The sequence below is a fragment of the Phoca vitulina genome, unplaced genomic scaffold (assembly GCF_004348235.1).
Source record: "Phoca vitulina isolate PV1807 unplaced genomic scaffold, GSC_HSeal_1.0 scaffold6, whole genome shotgun sequence".
Lineage (NCBI taxonomy): Eukaryota > Metazoa > Chordata > Mammalia > Carnivora > Phocidae > Phoca > Phoca vitulina.
In genome coordinates, this window is record NW_022589709.1 from 34,358,918 (window position 1) to 34,379,449 (window position 20,532).

Here is a 20,532-nt window from a genome sequence, read left to right on the forward strand (position 1 = left end):
TCCTTCCTTGGGGGAATTGCTCTTTTCTTACTGAAAACACACGATGTGCCTATAAATCCTAGTGAAAGTAATACCATCCTCCCACTTTCAAAAACAAGCTTGGCCACATGGCCTACATCTGGCCAATCACAATAGTAACACTTCCTGGCTACAGTGATTGGTCCAGGGTGAACATATTGGTCAAGTCTAGCACCTTGAGTTTTTCTCTGGGACTTTTATATTGAGCATGGAAAAGAGATCCTCTTTTTCTCCTTGTATTACCAGCTGGAAAGCTCCTGATCCCAGAAGTGCCAATAGTCACATATTCACCCTGGAAGAGCCTGAGAAATGAGAGCTACAAAGATGTAGAACCTGAGAAGTGAGGAAGAGAGAGAGAATGGAAGAAGGAAAGAGAGAGAGACACTCGCTAATGCTATTTAAGTCTCTGGGTACACTGTCCTTGGCCAACTCTTTTTTCATGCTTCAATTACACAAACCAATATATTTCTTTTTTCCTGCTTAAGCTAGTTTCAGTTAAGATACACCTCTTTGTCTTTTAAAACCAAAATAATTTTGATTCCTACAAGATGACTTTTGTTTTGATAGATGAAAATGTTATATGTATCAGCTGATACTGTTATACTACTACTACTTGGGGCTGATTCAAGAGGAGGAGGCAGGTAATATGGGTAAATTTCAATTCAAGAATAAATTCATTCTAACAGGGAGGCACCTGAACTCGGTGTCAGAGATCACTGACGAATATTAGAAAGCAGAACAAGGATCAGTACTGAAAGACTGGAGGTGGTCAAAAATTCTCAGTTTCAAGAATAAAAAGAAGGAAAATTCCATGAACTAGATCAGTGGACTACCATTATTTTCAGAACAAATTATTAAAATTTTGGTTTCTATTACTCACAAAATAAATATTGATCACTGGCACCTAGCATGACATAGAGCAAGTCCTACTGATGCCAGTGAGAATTAGTGCTATAGTCACTATGTACCTGGACTTCAGCATGTCATGTGACAAGGTCTTTCTGCTATCCTTTTAATAATTTAATTAGGTAAATTAGTAACTGTTTCTAATGCATAATAATTATTAAGTTAGTTAACTTGTAGGGAAGTTTCTGGTGGCTCTATCTTCTGTCCTATCTTTGCAAATCTTCTTATTAATAGCCTGCATGAAGACACCAATGGAAAACTGACTATATCTGTATATAGCATAAAGCTAGGAGAGAATAACTGGATGATGAAATCAAGATTCAAAATATCGTGAGAGGCTGAAATGAGTCTTACACTTAGACCCCTGCCTCCATACACACAGATAACAAAAACACAAAAAATGTACAAGTTTGGGTGAAAAAGTGGCTTAGCAGTACATATGACTATGAATAAAGATCCTAGTCAAGTTCAGTAAGAAAAAAATAAAGCTAACTCAATTTTAGGCTATAGTGGCAGAAGGATAGTTTTCAAAAAGAGGTGAGATTCTTGCCCTAATCAGCATGGATTTAGCCAATAGTACTACATTACATTTCACATGCCATATTTCAAAAAGTATATACAAAGAGATCCTGTCCAGAAAAGACCAACCAGGATGCAAAAATCATTAAAAAGACTGAGGATGTTTAACCTAGAGTAGGAAAATGTTAGGCAAGACATAATAATCTGTCTTCAAAGTCTGAAGAGCTGTCATACATAAAAGAGATTGAGACTTATCCGTGTGGTGCTATAGGGCAAAATTAGCATGCTTGACTGGAAGTAGGTAATGAGGGAAGATTTATGCCATTATAAGGAAGGACTCTGTAACCACTTGAGCCAATTCAAACTAAAGAAAGGACTGTTTTGGGAGACCATGAATTACCTCACTCTTGACAGGAATATTCCCAAGGAATGTCATATATTGGGGTGGGTGGGGAGGCTTAACTAGATCAATGCTTCTCAGACTTTAATTGCATATGAATCACCAGGGACTTATTAAAAATGCAAATTCTGATTCAGTAGTTCTGGGATTAGGGCTGAGAGACTGAATTTCTAACAAGCTCCAAAGTAATGCCTCTCATGCTGGTATGTGGACCACACTCTGAGAACCAAGGAACTAGATACTTTTAAGATCACTTCTCACTACTGAGAGTCTACAATTCTCATTGAAAAATGCACTTCAGGAACCTAGAAAGCAGTTATATCTTGGACTTTCCATATGAAAATGTCAGTGTTTGAGAGCATAAAGGAAGCAGGAGCATGCTTGGAAATGGAAACAGGAATACTCCAAAACTCAGTCAGTAAATGCATGTTTTAAAAGAACTGTTCTAGGGATGCCTGGGTGGCTCAGTTGGTTGAGTGTCTGCCTTCGGCTCAGGTCATGATCCTGGGATCAGCCCCGCATTGGGCTCCTTGCTCAGCAGGGAGCCTGCTTCTCCCTCTGCCACTCCCTCTGCTTGTGTTCCCTCTCTCGCTGTGTCTCTCTCTGTCAAATAAATAAAATCTTTAAAAAAAATAAAAAATAAAAAAAAGAACTGTTCTAAAGAAAGAAAGATTGTTGATAAATACTTGTATATGACTACATTTAATTATCTACTTTCACTAGAAACAACCAATAATTTTTAATATTTGGAATTAATAGCACATATTTCTTCAATTTTAATAATTTAATTCTATATTGAAGTCAAAACTCTGTCTAGTTTATTCAACAAAAGTCCTTCGTAATTATTCATCCACCTCAAAGTCTTTCAGTGTACACACTTGGCTTTATTTTTCTCTTACCTCCTTTTCTGTAGATCAGAGCTTTCCAAATGGAATTATAGATGTCCCTCAAGATATTTGTCTTCTCAACCACTGGGAAGGCCATGCAAATAGCTTTATCCTGGGGTCCTGAGAGAAAGACCCAACTAGATTGGCATTTAGGCAATCATGATTATCACTCATTGGTCTGGCCTCAGGGCAGTGAGCTCAACCTAGCTGAGTGTCTAGCACCTTGATACCTACTTCAGCAGCTTGCTGCAAGCATGTCCCTTTTCATCATGAGAAAGGGATCTGTGGATGTGCTGAAGGAATTCATGTTCTATGTGCTTAATTAGCATAGCATGCCTACCAAAATTTGGCCATAGAAGAACAGATAATGAGAAAGAAAGCCAGGAGCTCCTGGTAGGTGTATCTTCCCCTACATTAAATACTTTTACCCATTTGTGGCAATGTAGATGCATGATAACATCTCTAAAGGACATGTATTTTCTAATTTAGAATTTCAGTATTATTTTGTAATACTTGACATATAAAATTTAGGTAAATTTTAAATATATAGCATCCCCATGAAATTCCAATGGTAAATTTGGAAAGGAAATAAACAAAAGAATTGCTATATTTAAAATCAAATGTTGAAAAATTTTTAATGGTTGTAAAAGTTGTTTCAAAATTTTTATTCTCTACTTGTGCAAGTATAATTTTTTGTTGACAGCAGCTATAAATAAATTTGAAAAGATCATTGTTAAAATCTTTTGATTAGAATGATGTATAAGCTTTCAAACACAAAAACTGAGACAAAAAGTTATATTGATGGAAGTATATTCATATTTCTAAATTTAAGGTTATCTACATTTAATTTTATATCTTTCTTTAAACGATCTATTTTATTTTCTTATCAAAATTGTATCATAGGGAAGATAATGTAATGAATCTCTCTACAGAATCCCGTACATATGGCCCCAAATTTCCTCTTGTTTACTCCAGTTTGCCATACAAATATTGCTATTTTCTATGTTAGGAAACACTGCAATAGGTAGATTTGCTTCTATAATATGTTCTTTTACCAAGTATCTTCTACTTAAATCACAGACTAATTAATTACAGACTAGTGTTAATATATAGTTACTGTTACTCAAAGGAAACAAGTACATATACATAACAACTAAAATTGTTAAGCCTAAGTTATTTCCTTACTCCTCTTATGCGGCTTGAAAACATTGGGATATTGTTCTGAAGGGTTAGCAATGTTCTTTTTCTTGACCTGAATGGTTACACAGTGTTCACTTTGTGATAAATCATGGCACACATTGTTTTGTGCCCTTTAGTGTACATATTCTATTTCATAGTAACAAAAGTTTTTAAAATTTTTGTTTTCTAATACTAAAAAGATATGGTGATTATAGATCTCTGAGTATATTCTTACTTCCTGCTTTTACTAGCCTTGGTTTTATTTCTCTCCAAGAAAACATAATAAATGATTAACTTTATCACTCGGCAGTTGGGAGAGGTCATGAAAGACATAACACTCACTGGATAATTCATAATAGCAACACAGTTTTCTTCAGTTTCTGAATTACCCTGTTTTTATGTAAATTAATCAGATGAATCTAATGCTATTCAAACCAACTTAAAGGTGATAAATGGCTCTTTTAATTCATGGTATAAAATACAACACTGATGGGCCTGGAGGTTCTAACTATGATGCACATAGCAGAATAGGGCTAGCCCTTGATATGACAAAGATGAATTCTATACCTATTTGCATCTTTAGCTTTGGCAAACATTCACTTCTTCTGCATCCCAGAAATTGTGGCAAATAAGGTCCATAAGATAAATTGAGACAATTTAAAAATAAATTACTGAGAGTATTTATATAGTTTGGATGGGAATATTCTGCTTTTGTTGTGAGAATTTAGTTTGCCCTATTAGGCATATCAATCAAATGTTTACTCCAGGTTTGTACAGTGCTCCGTTTAACACAAATGCCCCATTAATGAGACACTCATTGCCAACGCTCTGCCAAACTGATTTACTTGGACAATAATAAGAAAGGGGCAAATATATTCCTGCTCTAGCCATACCTACCTTTTTAAATATGTGCCATGAGTTTCTTTTGCCTTGCTAGCACACAGTTAGCATCTGTCTGCTATAAGAATGAAATACCCTAGAGAGCTTAAGGCCACAACTTGGGCTGAGATATGAAAGGGAAAAAAAGAAAGCTCACCCAGCCATCAACACTCACACATGTGAATTTACAGAGCAGACAGAAGAGCTATTAATCTCAGCCAATTCCACAACATCTCATGTGAGAGTTACACAGTATTATTATACACTCAACTGGATCACATGGCTTATTAACATTGACATTTGTTTTTGTGTGCTCCTAATCTCAGCTGGTCCGCCTGAGACCCCCTGAGCGCCAACCCTATTCCCCCGCGTGGTCCCATTTCCGCTCCAACAAGATGAAAGAAACTATCATGAACCAGGAGAAACTCGCCAAACTGCAAGCACAAGTGCACATTGGTGGGAAAGGAACTGCTCGCCGAAAGAAGAAGGTGGTTCATAGGACGGCTACAGCAGATGATAAAAAACTTCAGTTCTCCTTAAAGAAGTTAGGGGTAAACAATATCTCTGGTATTGAAGAAGTGAATATGTTCACAAACCAAGGAACAGTGATCCACTTTAACAACCCCAAAGTTCAGGCATCACTGGCAGCGAACACTTTCACCATTACAGACCATGCTGAGACAAAGCAGCTGACAGAAATGCTACCCAGTATCTTAAACCAACTTGGTGCAGACAGTCTGACTAGTTTAAGAAGACTGGCTGAAGCTCTGCCCAAACAATCTGTGGATGGAAAAGCACCACTTGCTACCGGAGAGGATGATGATGATGAAGTTCCAGATCTTGTGGAGAATTTTGATGAAGCTTCCAAGAATGAAGCAAACTGAATTGAGTCAACTTCTGAAGAACATAAAACTTGAAGAAGTTACTGGGAGCTGCTATTTTATATTATGACTGCTTTTTAAAATTTTGTTCGTGGATCTGATAAAATCTAGATCTCTAATATTTTTAAGCCCAAGCCCCTTGGACACTGCAGCTCTTTTCAGTTTTTGCTTATACACAATTCATTCTTTGCAGCTAGTTAAGCTGAAGAAGCCTGGGAATAAAGTTTGAAACAAGGTTAATAAAGTTCTTTGCCTAGGAAAAAAAAAACAACAAAAAAAAAACATTGACATTTGTTTTTGTTAAGAAGCTCTATTTTTAAAGAAATTATCAATCTAGTCTACATTTCTGCAAACATGAAAGCAAAGGAAGAATTAGCACTACTCAGTCTCATCCTCCACCGAGTCTTATTTGCTTCCTGTAGAGAATATCTCTCGCTTCCTTTCTCTTCAATCTCATATGCCTTCTTTCCAATCTTACCCTTTTTCTTCTTTCTCTATAATAGGCTGCGCCCCCCCGTGGTTGGAAGCTTTAAAAAAAAAAAAGAAAAAAGGAAGGAAGGAAGGAAGGAAGGGAGGAAGGAAGGAAGGAAGGAAGGAAAAGGGAAAAAGAAGAAAGAAAAGACAAGAGAAGAAAAACCTTTCACAGACAAGACTTTTAAGCCTCCACAATTTCACTTTTGGGATGAGTCCAACATGCTCGATGCAAGTAGTCACGATCAGGAACCTAACCACAGTTCCCCCTGCAGTCAATTTCCTATTTTTTTCTATTTAAAAGAGGGGAAAGACACAGATCAAATGAGAAACAGCTTGGTTCTGGCTAGTTGCAAAAAGACAGCAGTTTCTGAGGCTCAAACCGAAGGGCCACTCTGGCCACAGCCGCGTGTGGCGCTGTCCATTCTTTAGTGCTGAATACTACACACTGGGGCTTTTCCAGCCTGGTTCAACCCCTGAGGATTGAGATAGGCTCAGTCAGCCAAGGTAGACTGAATCCATTTTCGGGGTCTGTGTGGGGGTGGGTGGGAGGTGCGGGGGGCCATTTAGACTTTTGCTAATTCTCTTTCCACGAAAAAAACATTCTTCCACAGAGTGACACTGTGCATTTTATGGAAAAGTAATGGCACAGCTTCAGCTCAAAACCAAAGTGAGGAGCTCTACTGAAGAAAAAATGGAAAGTTCAGAGTTAATAAAACCCGCCCTTTCTCTCCATGAGTTAACACAACAGGGTTTGTGTCCCTAGACCCCCTTGTTGATGGTTAAAGAAAATAATTTTCTTTTAAAAATCATGTGATTAATCATTTTCAGATAAGCACAGTAAAGGGGGGTGATACTAGGCTTTGCAATATCTAGAATAGAATTTTAGATATCGTTTTACTAAGTTGAGAAAGTGAGGAGAAGAGGAACTAAACTGAGGTTTTTTTAGGTGGTTTCAATGTTAGTTAAAAATACATTTTTAAAAGTACTGCTTTAACAATGTCTTCCAGACGTGCTTATTTTCTTAGGCAATTTAGATCAGAATCTGGGCAATAGAAGCTTCCCTCCTCTCTGCTCTACCAGTCTCTGTCCAATTTCAGACTTAAGACCCCTGTTCTTCACAGCAGGTGCTGATATCCACAGGGCTATTATAAGAATTCACCCCCCTCCCCGCCCCCCAACCCATGAGATAATTAAGTAAATGTAAAGAAAACCGACAGGAGGAAGGCAAAGTGTACTTTAACTCCCAGCCTTTGGTTCTTGGTAGTAATATTCAAATAGGGGCACTTCTCTTTGAAAAGTGAAGGTGTTTCTCATGGCTACAGAATTTACAGTCAGTCAGGGAGCCGACTTAACTGATCCCAGCAAACGGTTCCTTCCTTTCCTTAATCTTTCCCTGCTTATTTTAGCCGCTTCTCCACCCCGCCGGGAATACCATCCAGATCTTAGTCCAGGTAGATCTGACGTCAAGAGATGGCTTTCGTCGATTTGACGTGTAAACACTCATTTCCATTCCGGCTTGGAAGGGCTGGGGCTCCACTCAGCCGGGAGACCAAAGAGCGCTCGCCACCGCCCAGCCTCTCCTCGCGCGCCTCCTATCTCTTAACAGAGCCACCGGGAGCGAGAAGTGGTCCAGAGTCTGAGGGTGAAAAGGGCTAGTGTTTCTGGCTTTTCTCCTTTCTTGCTTCTTTTCTTGCTTCTTTCCCCCATCTCCTTCCGACTTGTGTGCAAGCGAGTGTGTGAGCCATGGAGCGAAGAGCCTGGACTCTGCAGTGTACTGCTTTCGCTCTCTTTTGCGCTTGGTGTGCACTGAACAGTGTAAAAGCGAAGAGGCAGTTTGTAAATGAATGGGCGGCGGAGATCCCCGGGGGACCGGAGGCAGCTTCGGCCATAGCAAAGGAGCTGGGCTATGACCTTTTGGGTCAGGTAAGAGTTTGCACTTTCCAGAAACTTTCTGGGGCCCACGGGGACTGGCGGGACTGACGCGCGATCTCCCAAGTGAAGCCCCAGGTCGCACTCTCCTGAGCCCAGTGGCAAAGAGCAGAAGCTTCTGCAGCTCTCGCCCCTGGCGCGCTTGGAGAAAGAAGGCTTGCATTATTTATTGTTTGGGCTGGAAGCAGCCAGGCAGAACGAAGCCGCTGCAGCTGGGTAAAGCTTATTCTTGCTGTCGTCCGCTTTGGCATTTAAATCCATTCCCGCGTGGTTTGGGAGAAAAATCCCTCCACGCTTGTTCACCGAACTTGAGATGCACGCAGGCTCTTACCAACCAAGCGCCCCCGGGAGAGGCATTGCGCTCTGTCCCCTGGGACTCAGCTGGTCTCTGCGTCAGGAGCCGGCTGTTTCCTTTTTTTTTTTTTTTTTTTTCAATATGGCAGCATCAGATCTAAATCCTGATGCAAGGGGTCAAATAGGCTTGGTGATGTCCGCCCGCGGCCTTTCGGGCACGCCCAGGACATTGGAAGAGCGCCAGAGGCCGGGACTCACGACCCAGAGGCTGGGGGTCCGCGGAGTGGCCTGGGGAGGGGGCTGGAGAAGAGGTGGGTGAAAGACACGGGACCAACTCCCCTCGCCTCTACTGGGAGGTTCGGGTCTTCACCGGGAACTTGCAAAGTCTGAGCTTCACAACTTTGCTGGGTCAGTCCCCCTGAAGGGTCAAGCTGCCGAAATGACTGTGGGGAAAGGTTTTCTTTCCTTCTTGTTATTCAGCCAAATGCCTAATAGCTTCCCCGAGGGTTTCAGCTTGTGATAAAAACTTGCCTGTCCAAGGGAGAGCTGGTTTAATAGATAGCTGGGGGGAGGGTAAGGGCGTTAAGGCAATACTAGAGTGACAGCTTAGGTGTGCGATTCCCGGGGGAACCCCAGGGGGTGTGATTTCTAATCTAAGCTTTCCTTTTCCTTGGCTCAGAATCAAGCCCTCGCCCCTTGCCTTGGAACTGTGCCTCAAAGCGGGGGAGGAGGGAGTTGTAAAACATTTTGGCGCGTTTTTTCTGGAGGTGGTTGTAGAGACGCCGCTGAAGTCACGGATGAGTAATCGGCGTGGGCGTTGGCGATTCCATAGATCGAATCCGCTGGGGAATACTCCTCTCCTCGCCAGAGGCTTCATTCCCCAACTTTATGAGCCAAATTGTCTTTAAAATGCCCAGCAGAAAAGTCAATACGCAGATTGACTTCTCCGTGTCCCAGGAGCCAAACAAGACTTTTTGCTTTTGCCCAGATTTTGTTCTGTGCCAGGCTCCCTGTTAGGGTCTGAGGAATAATAGGAAGAAAAGCGACTTTCAAGGAATCAAGAATCTAGAGGAGATTGGTTTAGTAACAAACAATTGGAATTGCATGTAATTGCTGTAATAGAAGTTGCACCTGGATTCTCAATATTTGTTGATTGAGGGATTGAAGAGGGACATGAATTGAGGAGTGAAAAAAAGCCCAGTGGAGGAAACATTTGCCGAAAGTTTAGGAAGAAGAGTCAAGATTGCCAGGAGAACATGGTGAGATTGTAGAAGGCACTCAAGGCATAGAAAACAGATTGTAGGAAACAAGGAAGATGCAAAGAAAGCAGCTTAGAAGAAACTGCAAGGAATTGTTGGGATCTGAGGAGAGTGTGAGCAGTAGGTGGAATTGCAATGGTAGCTACTGTGGGCAACATAGAAATCTTGTGTGTCCTAAGGAGGGAATAACTGGGTACTTAATCCTATATCCTTTGGGCAGCGAAATAGCACTGGTAACTGTGTGGAAAGAGATTGGATAAGAGAGCAAAAATATCCCTTTTTTCTTTTCTCACCTGTTAGCCCCAGACATATTTCCAAACCTGGACCATTCATTATGGGAATTGCTTTCAAAATCACAAATCCCAAACCAAAAAATAATAAATCAGTATTCTTGGTAGGATCTTCAAAGAAAGGAAGGAATGGTCACAAGAAACTTTAAGAAATAGTTGGGGGGAAATCTGTATTTACATAGGATTTGCATGTGCTATATTTTCTCTAGCCATTTCCAGCTAAAATGGCATTACTAACAAACATTTTAAAAATAATAATTGTTTGTAAAAGATTGATAGTGCTTTCTTGATTCTGTTTATTTTTCCCTTTGTTGGCAGTAATTTAGCATCACTACCCTGAGCTCCTGAAGGCCTCAGGATAAAGATAGAATTAGAGAGGTGACCAGAAGCAAAACCAGTTGATAGCAGAGGAAGAGCTAAACATTGATGATCTTTTCTTAGGGCTACTTTTCCCCTATCCCCAGCTCCATGTATGGAGAACCTTGAATTAGTGGAAAGTCAAATGTTCTCTACTAGTAGCTTATAACAATTATCACTATAGCTTCAATGGCTATATTTTATAACAATGACAAATCATTTTAGCTGAATGTAACCCTGATCATATAGAGTACCCAAAGGGTTTGCTAGCTTTCCACAAATTATTCTTCTCTGACAGGATAAAGTGGGTATTTTTTTTTTTTAAAGAAATGTCTACCTACACAATATTGTCACACAGAAACAAATTTAGTTCCCCTGAAATCTGTGAAAAAGAGATATCACTAGCCCCCAAGTATACAGTGAGCCCAAGTGATAATATTGTAAGCTCAGCTTACTTAACACAGTGACAAGAGAGCAAAGACTTCTATCAGTGTCTTCCTCATAAAGAATGGGCTTAATAAAAATTGCCTGTCTCTAAGTTGCATGGGTTTCAATCTAACCCATATGTACTTATTTTGGATGAAGTGGATTTTTATTTTAATATTTTTTCCTTTATAGATTGGATCACTTGAAAATCACTACTTATTCAAACATAAAAACCATCCCCGAAGGTCTCGAAGGAGTGCCCTTCATATTACTAAGAGATTATCTGATGATGACCGTGTAAGTGTTGTGCATTTGTCTTCAAACAAATAACCTGACTTATCTGCTTTATGATTTCCAACAAGAGCAAAAAACACTTTGCAAATGTGATTATCTTTTATTGTGGTCACAATTATCTGTCTGTAGTGTTTCTTGTTATTTCAATAGGGTTTTAATTCTATAGGAATATAACCACAAGGCACATAATAACTGGATTGGACTGGATAGACTAAGTTAAATAAATTTTATATATTATATAAAAATATATGTTTAAAATATTAGCTCACAAATCCAGCCAAAGAACATGAAAATGAATATTGAAAATTAAATTGCAGCTCTAATAAAAATATTTGCCAGTACAATCAATTAACAACCTTTTATTATATGCCTATTATTTATGAGCACTTTAATGTGAGGATGCCAAAGAAATTTAACATATGAACATTGATTTTAATAAATTTCAGCATAACTGAAAACACATTTTACCATTTCTGTTTGGTTTGGTTATATGGGGAACTAGTGCTAATGAGTGAGTTTTAATTCCATGTCTTTATGAGCCAATGTTTCCATAAGTATTGTATTGTTTTACTGAAAGCATTAGATCTCTTTTTATCCTGGTTGTATACATATTCAATGATTAGGCAAGAGCAGGAAATGTCTAGAATGAATATAGGTAAATAGTGTGAGGACAATTTGAATGTATATCTAGTGTACCTATTGATTTTTGAAGTCTGTTTTCAAGATCAGCAAACGTATCAATAGAAATGGTGACTATATTGGGAGTATTGAAATTTGCATACACAATGTTGCCTTTTCTCAAGAATGTGCCATACTGGTAGAAATTTATCCTGGCTGGCCTGTTTTCTGTTATCATGATTTCTGTTGCCTAGGACACTCCAGAGAATTATGGAAGCTTTGTGAGAGATAGGATACACCCTTTCAACTCGCTAGAAAGAAAATATAAGTGACAGAAAGGTGATAAAACTATTGAAAGTACATGGAATTTATAAACCCTGTGAAATAATTTCCTATTTATTTTGTTCTTAAACTGATAGAATTTTAAAATGAAGAATAAAAAGGCAAATTATCTGGGTAGGGAATGCCTGGGCCTGGGTTATCAGCCACCACACCTAGGCAAAGAACGCTATATCAGGACCATGGCCAGCGAACCACAGCTCCTAGGCACCCATAGCTAGCTTTTACTCAGGTTAATGGCTAGATGTGTGAGACCAAATCAGAGGCTCAAGATTACTTGAAAAGTTTCTTGTCCGGTGAAATCTTCCTTTTGCCATCCCAAAGCAGATGACTCATTGTATGGGCTGTGAAAAGTAGGACAACTTCCAAGACTCTGGCTAAGCTTAGTCCTTGAGCAAAGCAAGGAAGAGATTTCCTTGTCTGCCTAAATGCATGCCTGACACTAATGCACAAGGAAGTCAAACTGACCTCCCTTCTCATCTTCACAGAAGAAAATTGGACAGAGTGGAGAAATACCTGTTATTATTACTACAAGTATCTCACTAAAGTGAACTAATGACCCAGTTCTTTTCTTTAGATATTTCTTTAATAGTTGATTTTGGAGCAAAAATCTCAAGTGATAATGAAGAAAGGCTAAGAATTTAATCTCCAACATAACTTCATTAAAAAAAAGAATCCATATAATCTTATGAAAAGTTATCCCCAGATAACTATTTTAGAAAAAATCCTAGAACTCATAGAAGCTAGCAGTGGAAAGTTGGACTAGATGATCTTTAATGCTCTTCCCAAATCAAAAGGATTATTTACATTTAAGTACATGATACCTATTACATACATAAAAGAAAGATACCACTAATTTCCTCTATTCCATTTGGTCTGGTCTTATAGAGCTTAATATGGGATTTGGAGTTAATGACATTAATCATAACACTGTTTCCAACAATGGAATGTTTATCTGATCAGATGGCAGAGTGCCTCTTCTTATATTCCCTTTTTAAAAAATTGCTTTTGATTTTCATTTTATTGCTCTTTTTTTTTTTTGATGGGGGATAATATTCTTTCAAAATAGCATTCTGAAATGCAGCAATAGGCTATCTTTACAAGTCTGTTAATGAAATCTCCAACTGTAAGTGACTCTCTCTATCAAAGATTAGTACTTGTTCCCTAGCAGCCAGCTTCCAAAGACCAACTCAGATGACAGGCTGTATATTACAAGCATTGAGGTATTTTAAGCCAAAACAATTAAGCTTGAACATACAGGCTCTTTAAAAATAAATTATAGCAACTAATGTCTAGCTTTCAAGTCCCTCCCAATATTTATAATAGGTTTGCCATAGATTTTCTAATTGAAAATTCAGGACAGTCTTAGTGGATGGTTTTATCCTTCAGCAACAAATTATTTTTTAGTTTTTATTTTTGGATCTGACTCATGAGTATTCTCATATTAACAACATCCCACCAGACACTGGACTGTCATCATGTGTACAACAGAGAGAATATGTTTTGGGTAAGAAACAGTCATGTTGCTCAGCGAAATAAGAGCATGGTATTATTTCATAATGAATATAACCACAAGGCAGTCCCTCACCCTCTCAGGGTCTCAAGTATAATAGGATTATGCCATAAATGTGGGAAAGGTAATTTTTGTATTGTCAGATCTCTTTGCATAATACATGAGACTAAATTAATGGTAAGTGTGCATGGTCAGTAATACTCATTCATCACCCTGGATCTGTTTCTCATATTAAATACTCTTAAGCAGGAGCTTGAAGCACAGGGGAGCCAGAGTTTCAGATTTGCAAAGACACAGCACCTTTCTTGTCTGGCATAACATTTGCAATTTCTACCTTTTGCGTGTAAAGAAAGAGAAATTAAGCTGTAAGAGCACCATAACAGCAGTCTCTGGAATCTCTCAGCTTGTTGACTCATTACATGAAAATGGACAAATTTTCAGCTACAAAACCCTAAGACCGCAATAAAAAATCAGTATTATGGTCCATTTGCTGATGGAAGCAGGCTGAACTTTTACCTCCACTGGAATCATAGTGTAAATAATTTGAGGGAATCATCACTTCACTGATTCCTTCCCTTCCCCCTAAAGGTACAGTTTACTGTAATAGAGGAAATGTTCATCTCCCCAGTGGCAATGCCTTCTTCTCACTGAGCTGCCAGTTTGATCTGCAGTCAAACGAAAACATTTTTGAACTGCCTCAACTCTGATGGGGAGGGTACTGGAGCTAGTTAGAGGGAAGATGGTTACACAGAGGTGACTATCTGACTGCTGATTTTCTTGCAATAAAACTCCTTGTAGGTAATATGGGCTGAACAACAGTATGAAAAAGAGAGAAGTAAACGTTCAGTTTTAAGAGACTCAGCACTAAATCTCTTCAATGATCCAATGTGGAATCAGCAGTGGTACTTGGTAAGTATTTACAGAAGGACTGTATAGGACCTGGGCTATTTACTTTGTTACATCTGCAAAATAGATTTTTTTTTTTTTTTTTTTAATGATAGACAATTCAGTAGAGGGCTATGTTACCTGGAGATTAGGGCTGATGGGATCTTCCATGATCTGGATCTCCTGTTTTACTAGGTGAAAGTGTCTGAAACACAGATGTTTAGCTTCTATGAGAAGAAGGATTGTTACTTTCTTCTCTTAAGCTTATCTGGAGCAAATGCAGAAGAATCATGTCTTGCAAGTTAAGAGTTCCAAAACAGTAATCATGGCAAAAATCACATTTGGTCAGTTACTCTTGAGAACCTTTAAATCATCCAAAGGGTACAGTGAACATGATTCAGTATATACAGCCCTGAGTGGCAATTCTTACATGCTAAAAGTGAGAATTTCTGAGCCAAGCTAAAGGAAGGAACACAAGGAGAGACAAAAGACATCTACAAGCAGATGTCTAGACTTGCAAACTGTTTTACTTTTAAGATACCAAATCCTCATTGGTATGTGTGTGTTGAGTAGAGAAAGTTTTTTAAAAGATTATTTATTTATTTATTTGAGAGAGAGAGAGCACAAGAGGGGAGGAGGGTCAGAGGGAGAGGGAGAAGTAGACTCCCTGCTGAGCAGGGAGCCTGAGACGGGGCTCGGTCCCAGGACCCTGAGATCATGACTTGAACTTGAGCTGAAGGCAGATGCTTAACCGACTGAGCCACCCAGGGCCCCCTGAGTAGAGAAATCTTAAGTGCCCCTTCTTGCCTGCAGAGTGTTCTCCCTTCCATTTTAATATTAAGCCTCTATGGCAGTAATACATGTTGATAGAAGTGTTTTTTTTGTTGAGAATACTATAGAAGATAAGTTTTCATGACAAGCATAAGTTAAGGCTTAGACATCTTTGTTGCATAAAGGACGGGAAAAGGGATCGATTCCTCTTGACATTCTCTTAACCTAGGCAATACTTGTTCATTGCAGTAGAAGAGACTCATTAACATTTGTGTATTGACTGTATGTCAAATACCATTCTAAGTGTTTGAGATGAATAAACTCATTTAGTTTTCACATCATATTGTAGATACAATGATTATACCCATTTAGCAGATGAAGAGACAGAGACATGGGCAAGTTTAGTAACTTGCCAAAGTCATCTGGTTACCAGTGGTAGGGCCATAATTCATGGTTCCAGAGGTCATACTCTTAACCACCACACTGTGTGATTATTCTTGCAACTGACACAGAAATCTTCTCTGGCTTTGGCCAAAAATCTATGTGTAGTTCCAGCCTCCTGTGATTTAGCTTCATGTTGGCCTTGTAAGTTCTTTTAAGAGTTTTCCCCTACTGGGGCGCCTTGATGGCTCAGTTGGTTGAGTGTCCAACTTTTGGTTTCAGCTCAGGTCAAGATCTTACAGGTTGTGGGATCAGCTCTATGTAGGGCTCTGTGCCCAGCAGAGAGTCTGCTTGGAGATTCTCTCCCTCTGCACCTCCCCTCACTTGCATGGGCTCACTCTCTCTAAAGTGAATGAAGACATCCTAAAAAAAAAAAGTTTCCCCTACTTCTTTCCAAGGAGAATCAGCCAGGGGAAATTGATTCATTGACACTTTTGGCTATTATTATTTATAAATTTCTTACTGTCCCTTTCACCAGAAACCTGGTACTTTTCTAAAGCATCTCCCTCAAATGCTTGGAAATGTGCTCATCTCTCTATTCCCTTGCTGTCCAGCTCTTCTCACTTGTGGTCCCATACACTGTAACTATCAGAAAATCTATCTGAAAAGCAAAACTCCAAATCTCCTCTCATAGATACTTCCTCTCTAAATCACTGATACTTGAAAAAAAAAATACATCACTCATACCTGGAAATAGGCAATTAAATTGCAAGTCTTGGTGAGATGGCCGCCTCCTAGACATTCCAGGTTCTGCTTTTTGAAAAGTTATTAAAACATCCATGAATGACTATGAACCAGACAATATAAAGTAGGTTCAGTGTGGCAAGGGCAGCTCAGGATTTGGGAGAGATGGGAACATGGGACACCAAATAAAACTCTGGTAGATAAAAAGCTTGAGTGTGTCATTATAAATGAATGAAACTTGGGGATAAACTTCTTCTTAGAAGCTATGAAGCTCAGTGAGAAGGGGCACAGAGCGATTCATCGTTTCAGGGGATTTTCCACTGGAACAACTGGGAAAAGAACAGTACTCTGATGATTCACTTGGCTCTACCATCAACTTTGTTTTTTATTTCACCTTCTTCTAAAAAGTAGAGTGACCCTTTTGGGGGGGGGAGGAGATGGGTCTCCAGACTTGAGATTCACTTCTCATTTTGCAGCAAGTAAATCATGATTTTACCAATTCTTTGTTTTTCTTTACCAGCAAGATACTAGGATGACTGCAGCCCTGCCCAAGCTGGATCTCCATGTGATACCTGTTTGGCAAAAAGGCATCACAGGCAAAGGAGTTGTTATCACAGTACTGGACGATGGCTTGGAGTGGAATCACACAGACATCTATGAAAATTATGTGAGTCGGGGCCCTCCCATGACTACAACTTAGGGAGATGTCTACAAAGACACATTGTTAAGGCTTTCCTTTTCTCAAGTGGAAGACTGCTCTGATGTTGGCCCCGGGAATCATGGGCCATGGTTTTCCTCTTTCTCTTACCCTCCTGCCAGCACATAAGAACTTTTTTTGTATCAGTGGGCACTGAAAGAATTCAGTGGAGCCAAGGATTTTACAAAAGCATGTGTGTTGAGGAAGGGGGGAGGCACCTATACCAGCTAAGTTATTAAAAGCCATTCAGACTCTACATCACTCAGTACATTCTTCCTCACATCCTTTATAGGTGAATATCTCTGACATTGTGAAATTATGTGAATGAGAGTCCTTCCATGCAAATTCAAAATGTACACACATAGTGTAAAAATGGCAAGCTGAGAAAAGAAATGTTTATTATGAATGGAAAATAAGTAAATGAAAACTACTTAATTGTCTGTTAAGTACTACATGATATCTTAGGCCTTAAGATCAGTGTTTCATCTTTAAGATCATCCCTTGTTTTGTCATCCTTTCCATTCCTTCAAAATTCTCCAGCTAGAGAGCAAAAGATAGGGGAAGAAAAAGGAGAGATAGAAAGATTAGTAGAAAGTAGGAGTTATTGAAAGATACAGAAAATGTAGAGAAGAGACCATACTGGTACCAAAACTCCTACATCGGAGATGCGTAAGTGTAACAATCTGTTTGGAAAAGGAGGTGGGACCTAGGAGCTTGTGTTCAATTTCAAGCACACTCTCTTTAATTAAATTACATGTTTATTTCGTGTAACTGGGAAGGCTGAAGGAGATCACTGTGGACCTGAGCCCCACCCCACAGTCACCTATTTGCACCCATAATCATAAGAGAGATGAGTGTCCAAGTGTAGCTAACTAGCTCTAGAGCTTAGGTAAGTCATTCAACCTCTCTGGGTCTCAGTTTTCTCATTTAAAAAATGAGGTGGTCGAACTAAGTAAACTCTGATTCCTTCTGGTTCCAGTATCCTATGAGCTTCAGAGAGTTACACAGGTTTGGTAACATTTACTGAGAATTGGATGCTTGCTCACTTTCCTACGTACATCATTTATGCCTGGGTTATGGGTATAATAAATGATCAGCCACTGGGCCAGAAACTCTGAAATGCAGACTTCTGAGCTATCAGCCAGGACGGAGGGGGTAGGGGCAGAAGGCTTGGGAAGTGCTACTTTTTTTTTTTTTTTTAATGATGCTACAGGGTTATTTCTATTGTCTCTTTAGGATCCAGAGGCTAGTTATGATTTTAACGATAATGACCATGATCCATTTCCCCGCTATGATCCCACAAATGAGAACAAGTGAGTAAATGTGGATGGGGGGGGGGGGGATATGTACTTTAAAATGCTTTTATCTTATTTGAGAAAATTACACTATAAATATGATCCACATTTCAGCTCTCAGAAAAGTTTTCATGCACACCATCCACACCACAATATTTTGTTGCTTTTAAAGCAGAAACCAATGCTTCTATTTTTGTATTTCTTTTGGCTTATGGGGTCATATTTTAATTAAGCTTTCTTTCTATGTTATGAAATGCTCCCTTCAAATGGTACTGAATGGTTATAGCTTTAGAAAGAATGTTTGGGTCATAAAGAGTAAAATCCTCCAGACCATCTTCTCCAACTCCAATTCGTCTATGAATCCTTTCCTATTAGCAACATATTTGATGTTAGTTGTGGAAATAAAAAGAGAGGACAAAGATAACAAATCCCCATGACTTCTTTTGGTGGCCACAACCTTGCTCACCAGTTCCCTCAGCAAAGTATGGCCAGATACCAGGCAACAGAGATGTACTCTGAGGCCTGGCCCTCAAATCCATCACATTTTTCTGGGGGCATTGGACAAGTCTGTAGTCTCTCCCAGAGTTTCTGCTGGGTATTGTAAATCTAAAGGGAAGAGAAAAAGAGTATCTTCTGACTCCTAAAATAATTCTCCCTAGCAACCACAATGTGATGAGGGAGGCCAAGAGCCAGAACTGACAAAGCAAGAGGCCAAATAAAGAGCCAGAGCCAAGAGACTTCTTAACCTTTTTTCCTAGCTGCAAAGAAACTTCACTCTCTAGCCACATGGCCTCAAGTGTCCATACCCATGTCAGAAGTCTTCTTTTGCAACATCTCTCATAACTTCAAGAAGACTTCCATACTTTCTTCTTCATTTGCTCCACCCAGAAGAGATTTGTGCCAAAATAGATCAAAGCCAAGGCAAAATTAGGGTTTGTTGCTACGATTGGAATGGAAAGATTCAACATAAAGGGGTTAATTTTCTCTCTGTGTGGCTTTTTCTCTCTTGGACTATTACCCAACTTGGGTCAATTGAATTCTCCCTCTCTTGCTCTCTTTCTCCCTCTTTCCCTCTTCCTTTCTCTCTTATTCTCACTCAGAATTCCCATGTGGCTGGTACAGTAATGTTGACCTAAAGTTGTTTCTTTGGACAGGTCCCCTCTCCAGAAGGCCAACAAACACCAGGAAGAGAGCTGAGGCTCATGCACTTAGCCTCAACCTCTGGGTGTATATTTCCTCCTTGGGGAGAAGGGGAGGCTTGGGGATGGTTCCAAGATACTGCTTCTTTCAGTACCATTTACTTCTAGGGTTTATTTCTTAAAGGGGTTAACTACAAACAATGCCTAGAAGTTAGAATTTTCCAGTAACAGTACAACGAGAACCACCAGGGGGTGCCCTTGGAGGAAAGTTAGATATCTCAGGAACTTAGGATAGGAGCCCCAGACAAATTTTCAGCTGTATTTCTAAGTCAAGGCAGTGCAGGGCCAGGAGGAATGCGTGCTCTTTTGGACCATGACCTTGTAATGTTAGCCTGGCTGGTAGTCATGGTTTTGCCAATTATCAGTAGAGAAGGTGACCTTGAGGAAATCACTTACCTCTCTCTGCCTCTATTTTTCATTTTGTCTCTTAAAATGGGTGATAATGCACTTGCTCTCTACCCTCCTAAACGGAACTTCCTAAGGAAATGGGCAATAAGTTCTTGGACAAAAGGGGCACTTTATTCTAAGAAGTTAGAATAAAGTAAAAATGACAACTCTCATTCCACCTCCTTGATCAAGACCAAAAGAGAAATCTGCTCTCAGCCATATGGGTGCAGCTGAGGAGACTGTTAGCTGGAGGTGCTAGCCTTCTTCCTAGGCAGTGTCCTCTAGGTCTGGCCCCAGGATCCAATGTGGATGATAAATTGTGTGGGGGCTGCTTGATAGCCAAATACTTGGTAAAATGATATTCTCTAGAGTTTCTCTACTCATGAGAAGGGGGGACTCAGATTTCCCTTTTTGTTCCCCCCAAAAGGAGGAGTCTTATATCCAGTATTCATAAGACTGGAGAGCCAATTCAACATTTTCCCCAATTCACAGAGCTCCAAAGCCTTCAAAGAAAGTAGCCTATATAATGGTACTTATTTTGTGCCTGAAAATTCTGAGTTTCCAGAGCATAGCCTGCCATGGACCTCCCACATAGTGTAGAGTTAACGTGACACAGCCAAACAGCTAAGAGTATAGGCTTTGCAGCTAGATTTAGATTAAATATTAGCTCTGCCACTTAATAGCTGGGTGACCTTGAACAAATTATTTAAC

At 39.6% G+C, this 20,532-nt stretch overlaps 2 protein-coding genes across 3 annotated transcripts in view; both read left to right on the forward strand.

The window, feature by feature from the left end:
- Positions 1 to 5,101: 5,101 nt before the first annotated feature.
- LOC116632220 (transcription factor BTF3-like) lies at positions 5,102 to 5,920 on the forward strand. Its single transcript, XM_032403969.1, has one exon. It carries the CDS (start codon positions 5,184 to 5,186, stop codon positions 5,670 to 5,672), a length of 489 nt encoding a protein of 162 aa, XP_032259860.1. The 5' UTR covers positions 5,102 to 5,183; the 3' UTR covers positions 5,673 to 5,920.
- A 1,697-nt stretch (positions 5,921 to 7,617) lies between these two features.
- Positions 7,618 to 20,532, forward strand: part of PCSK1 (proprotein convertase subtilisin/kexin type 1) — a 39,449-nt gene continuing 26,534 nt past the window's right edge. Inside the window, exons 1-5 of one of the 2 annotated variants that reach the window (XM_032403967.1) lie at positions 7,618 to 8,066; positions 10,891 to 10,995; positions 14,261 to 14,371; positions 16,764 to 16,910; positions 18,177 to 18,253. In XM_032403967.1, the coding sequence (XP_032259858.1) occupies positions 7,887 to 8,066; positions 10,891 to 10,995; positions 14,261 to 14,371; positions 16,764 to 16,910; positions 18,177 to 18,253 (620 nt within the window). In that variant the 5' untranslated portion in view covers positions 7,618 to 7,886. The remainder of the gene's footprint in view (positions 8,067 to 10,890; positions 10,996 to 14,260; positions 14,372 to 16,763; positions 16,911 to 18,176; positions 18,254 to 20,532) is intronic. The other variant, XM_032403968.1, reaches the window with a different exon arrangement.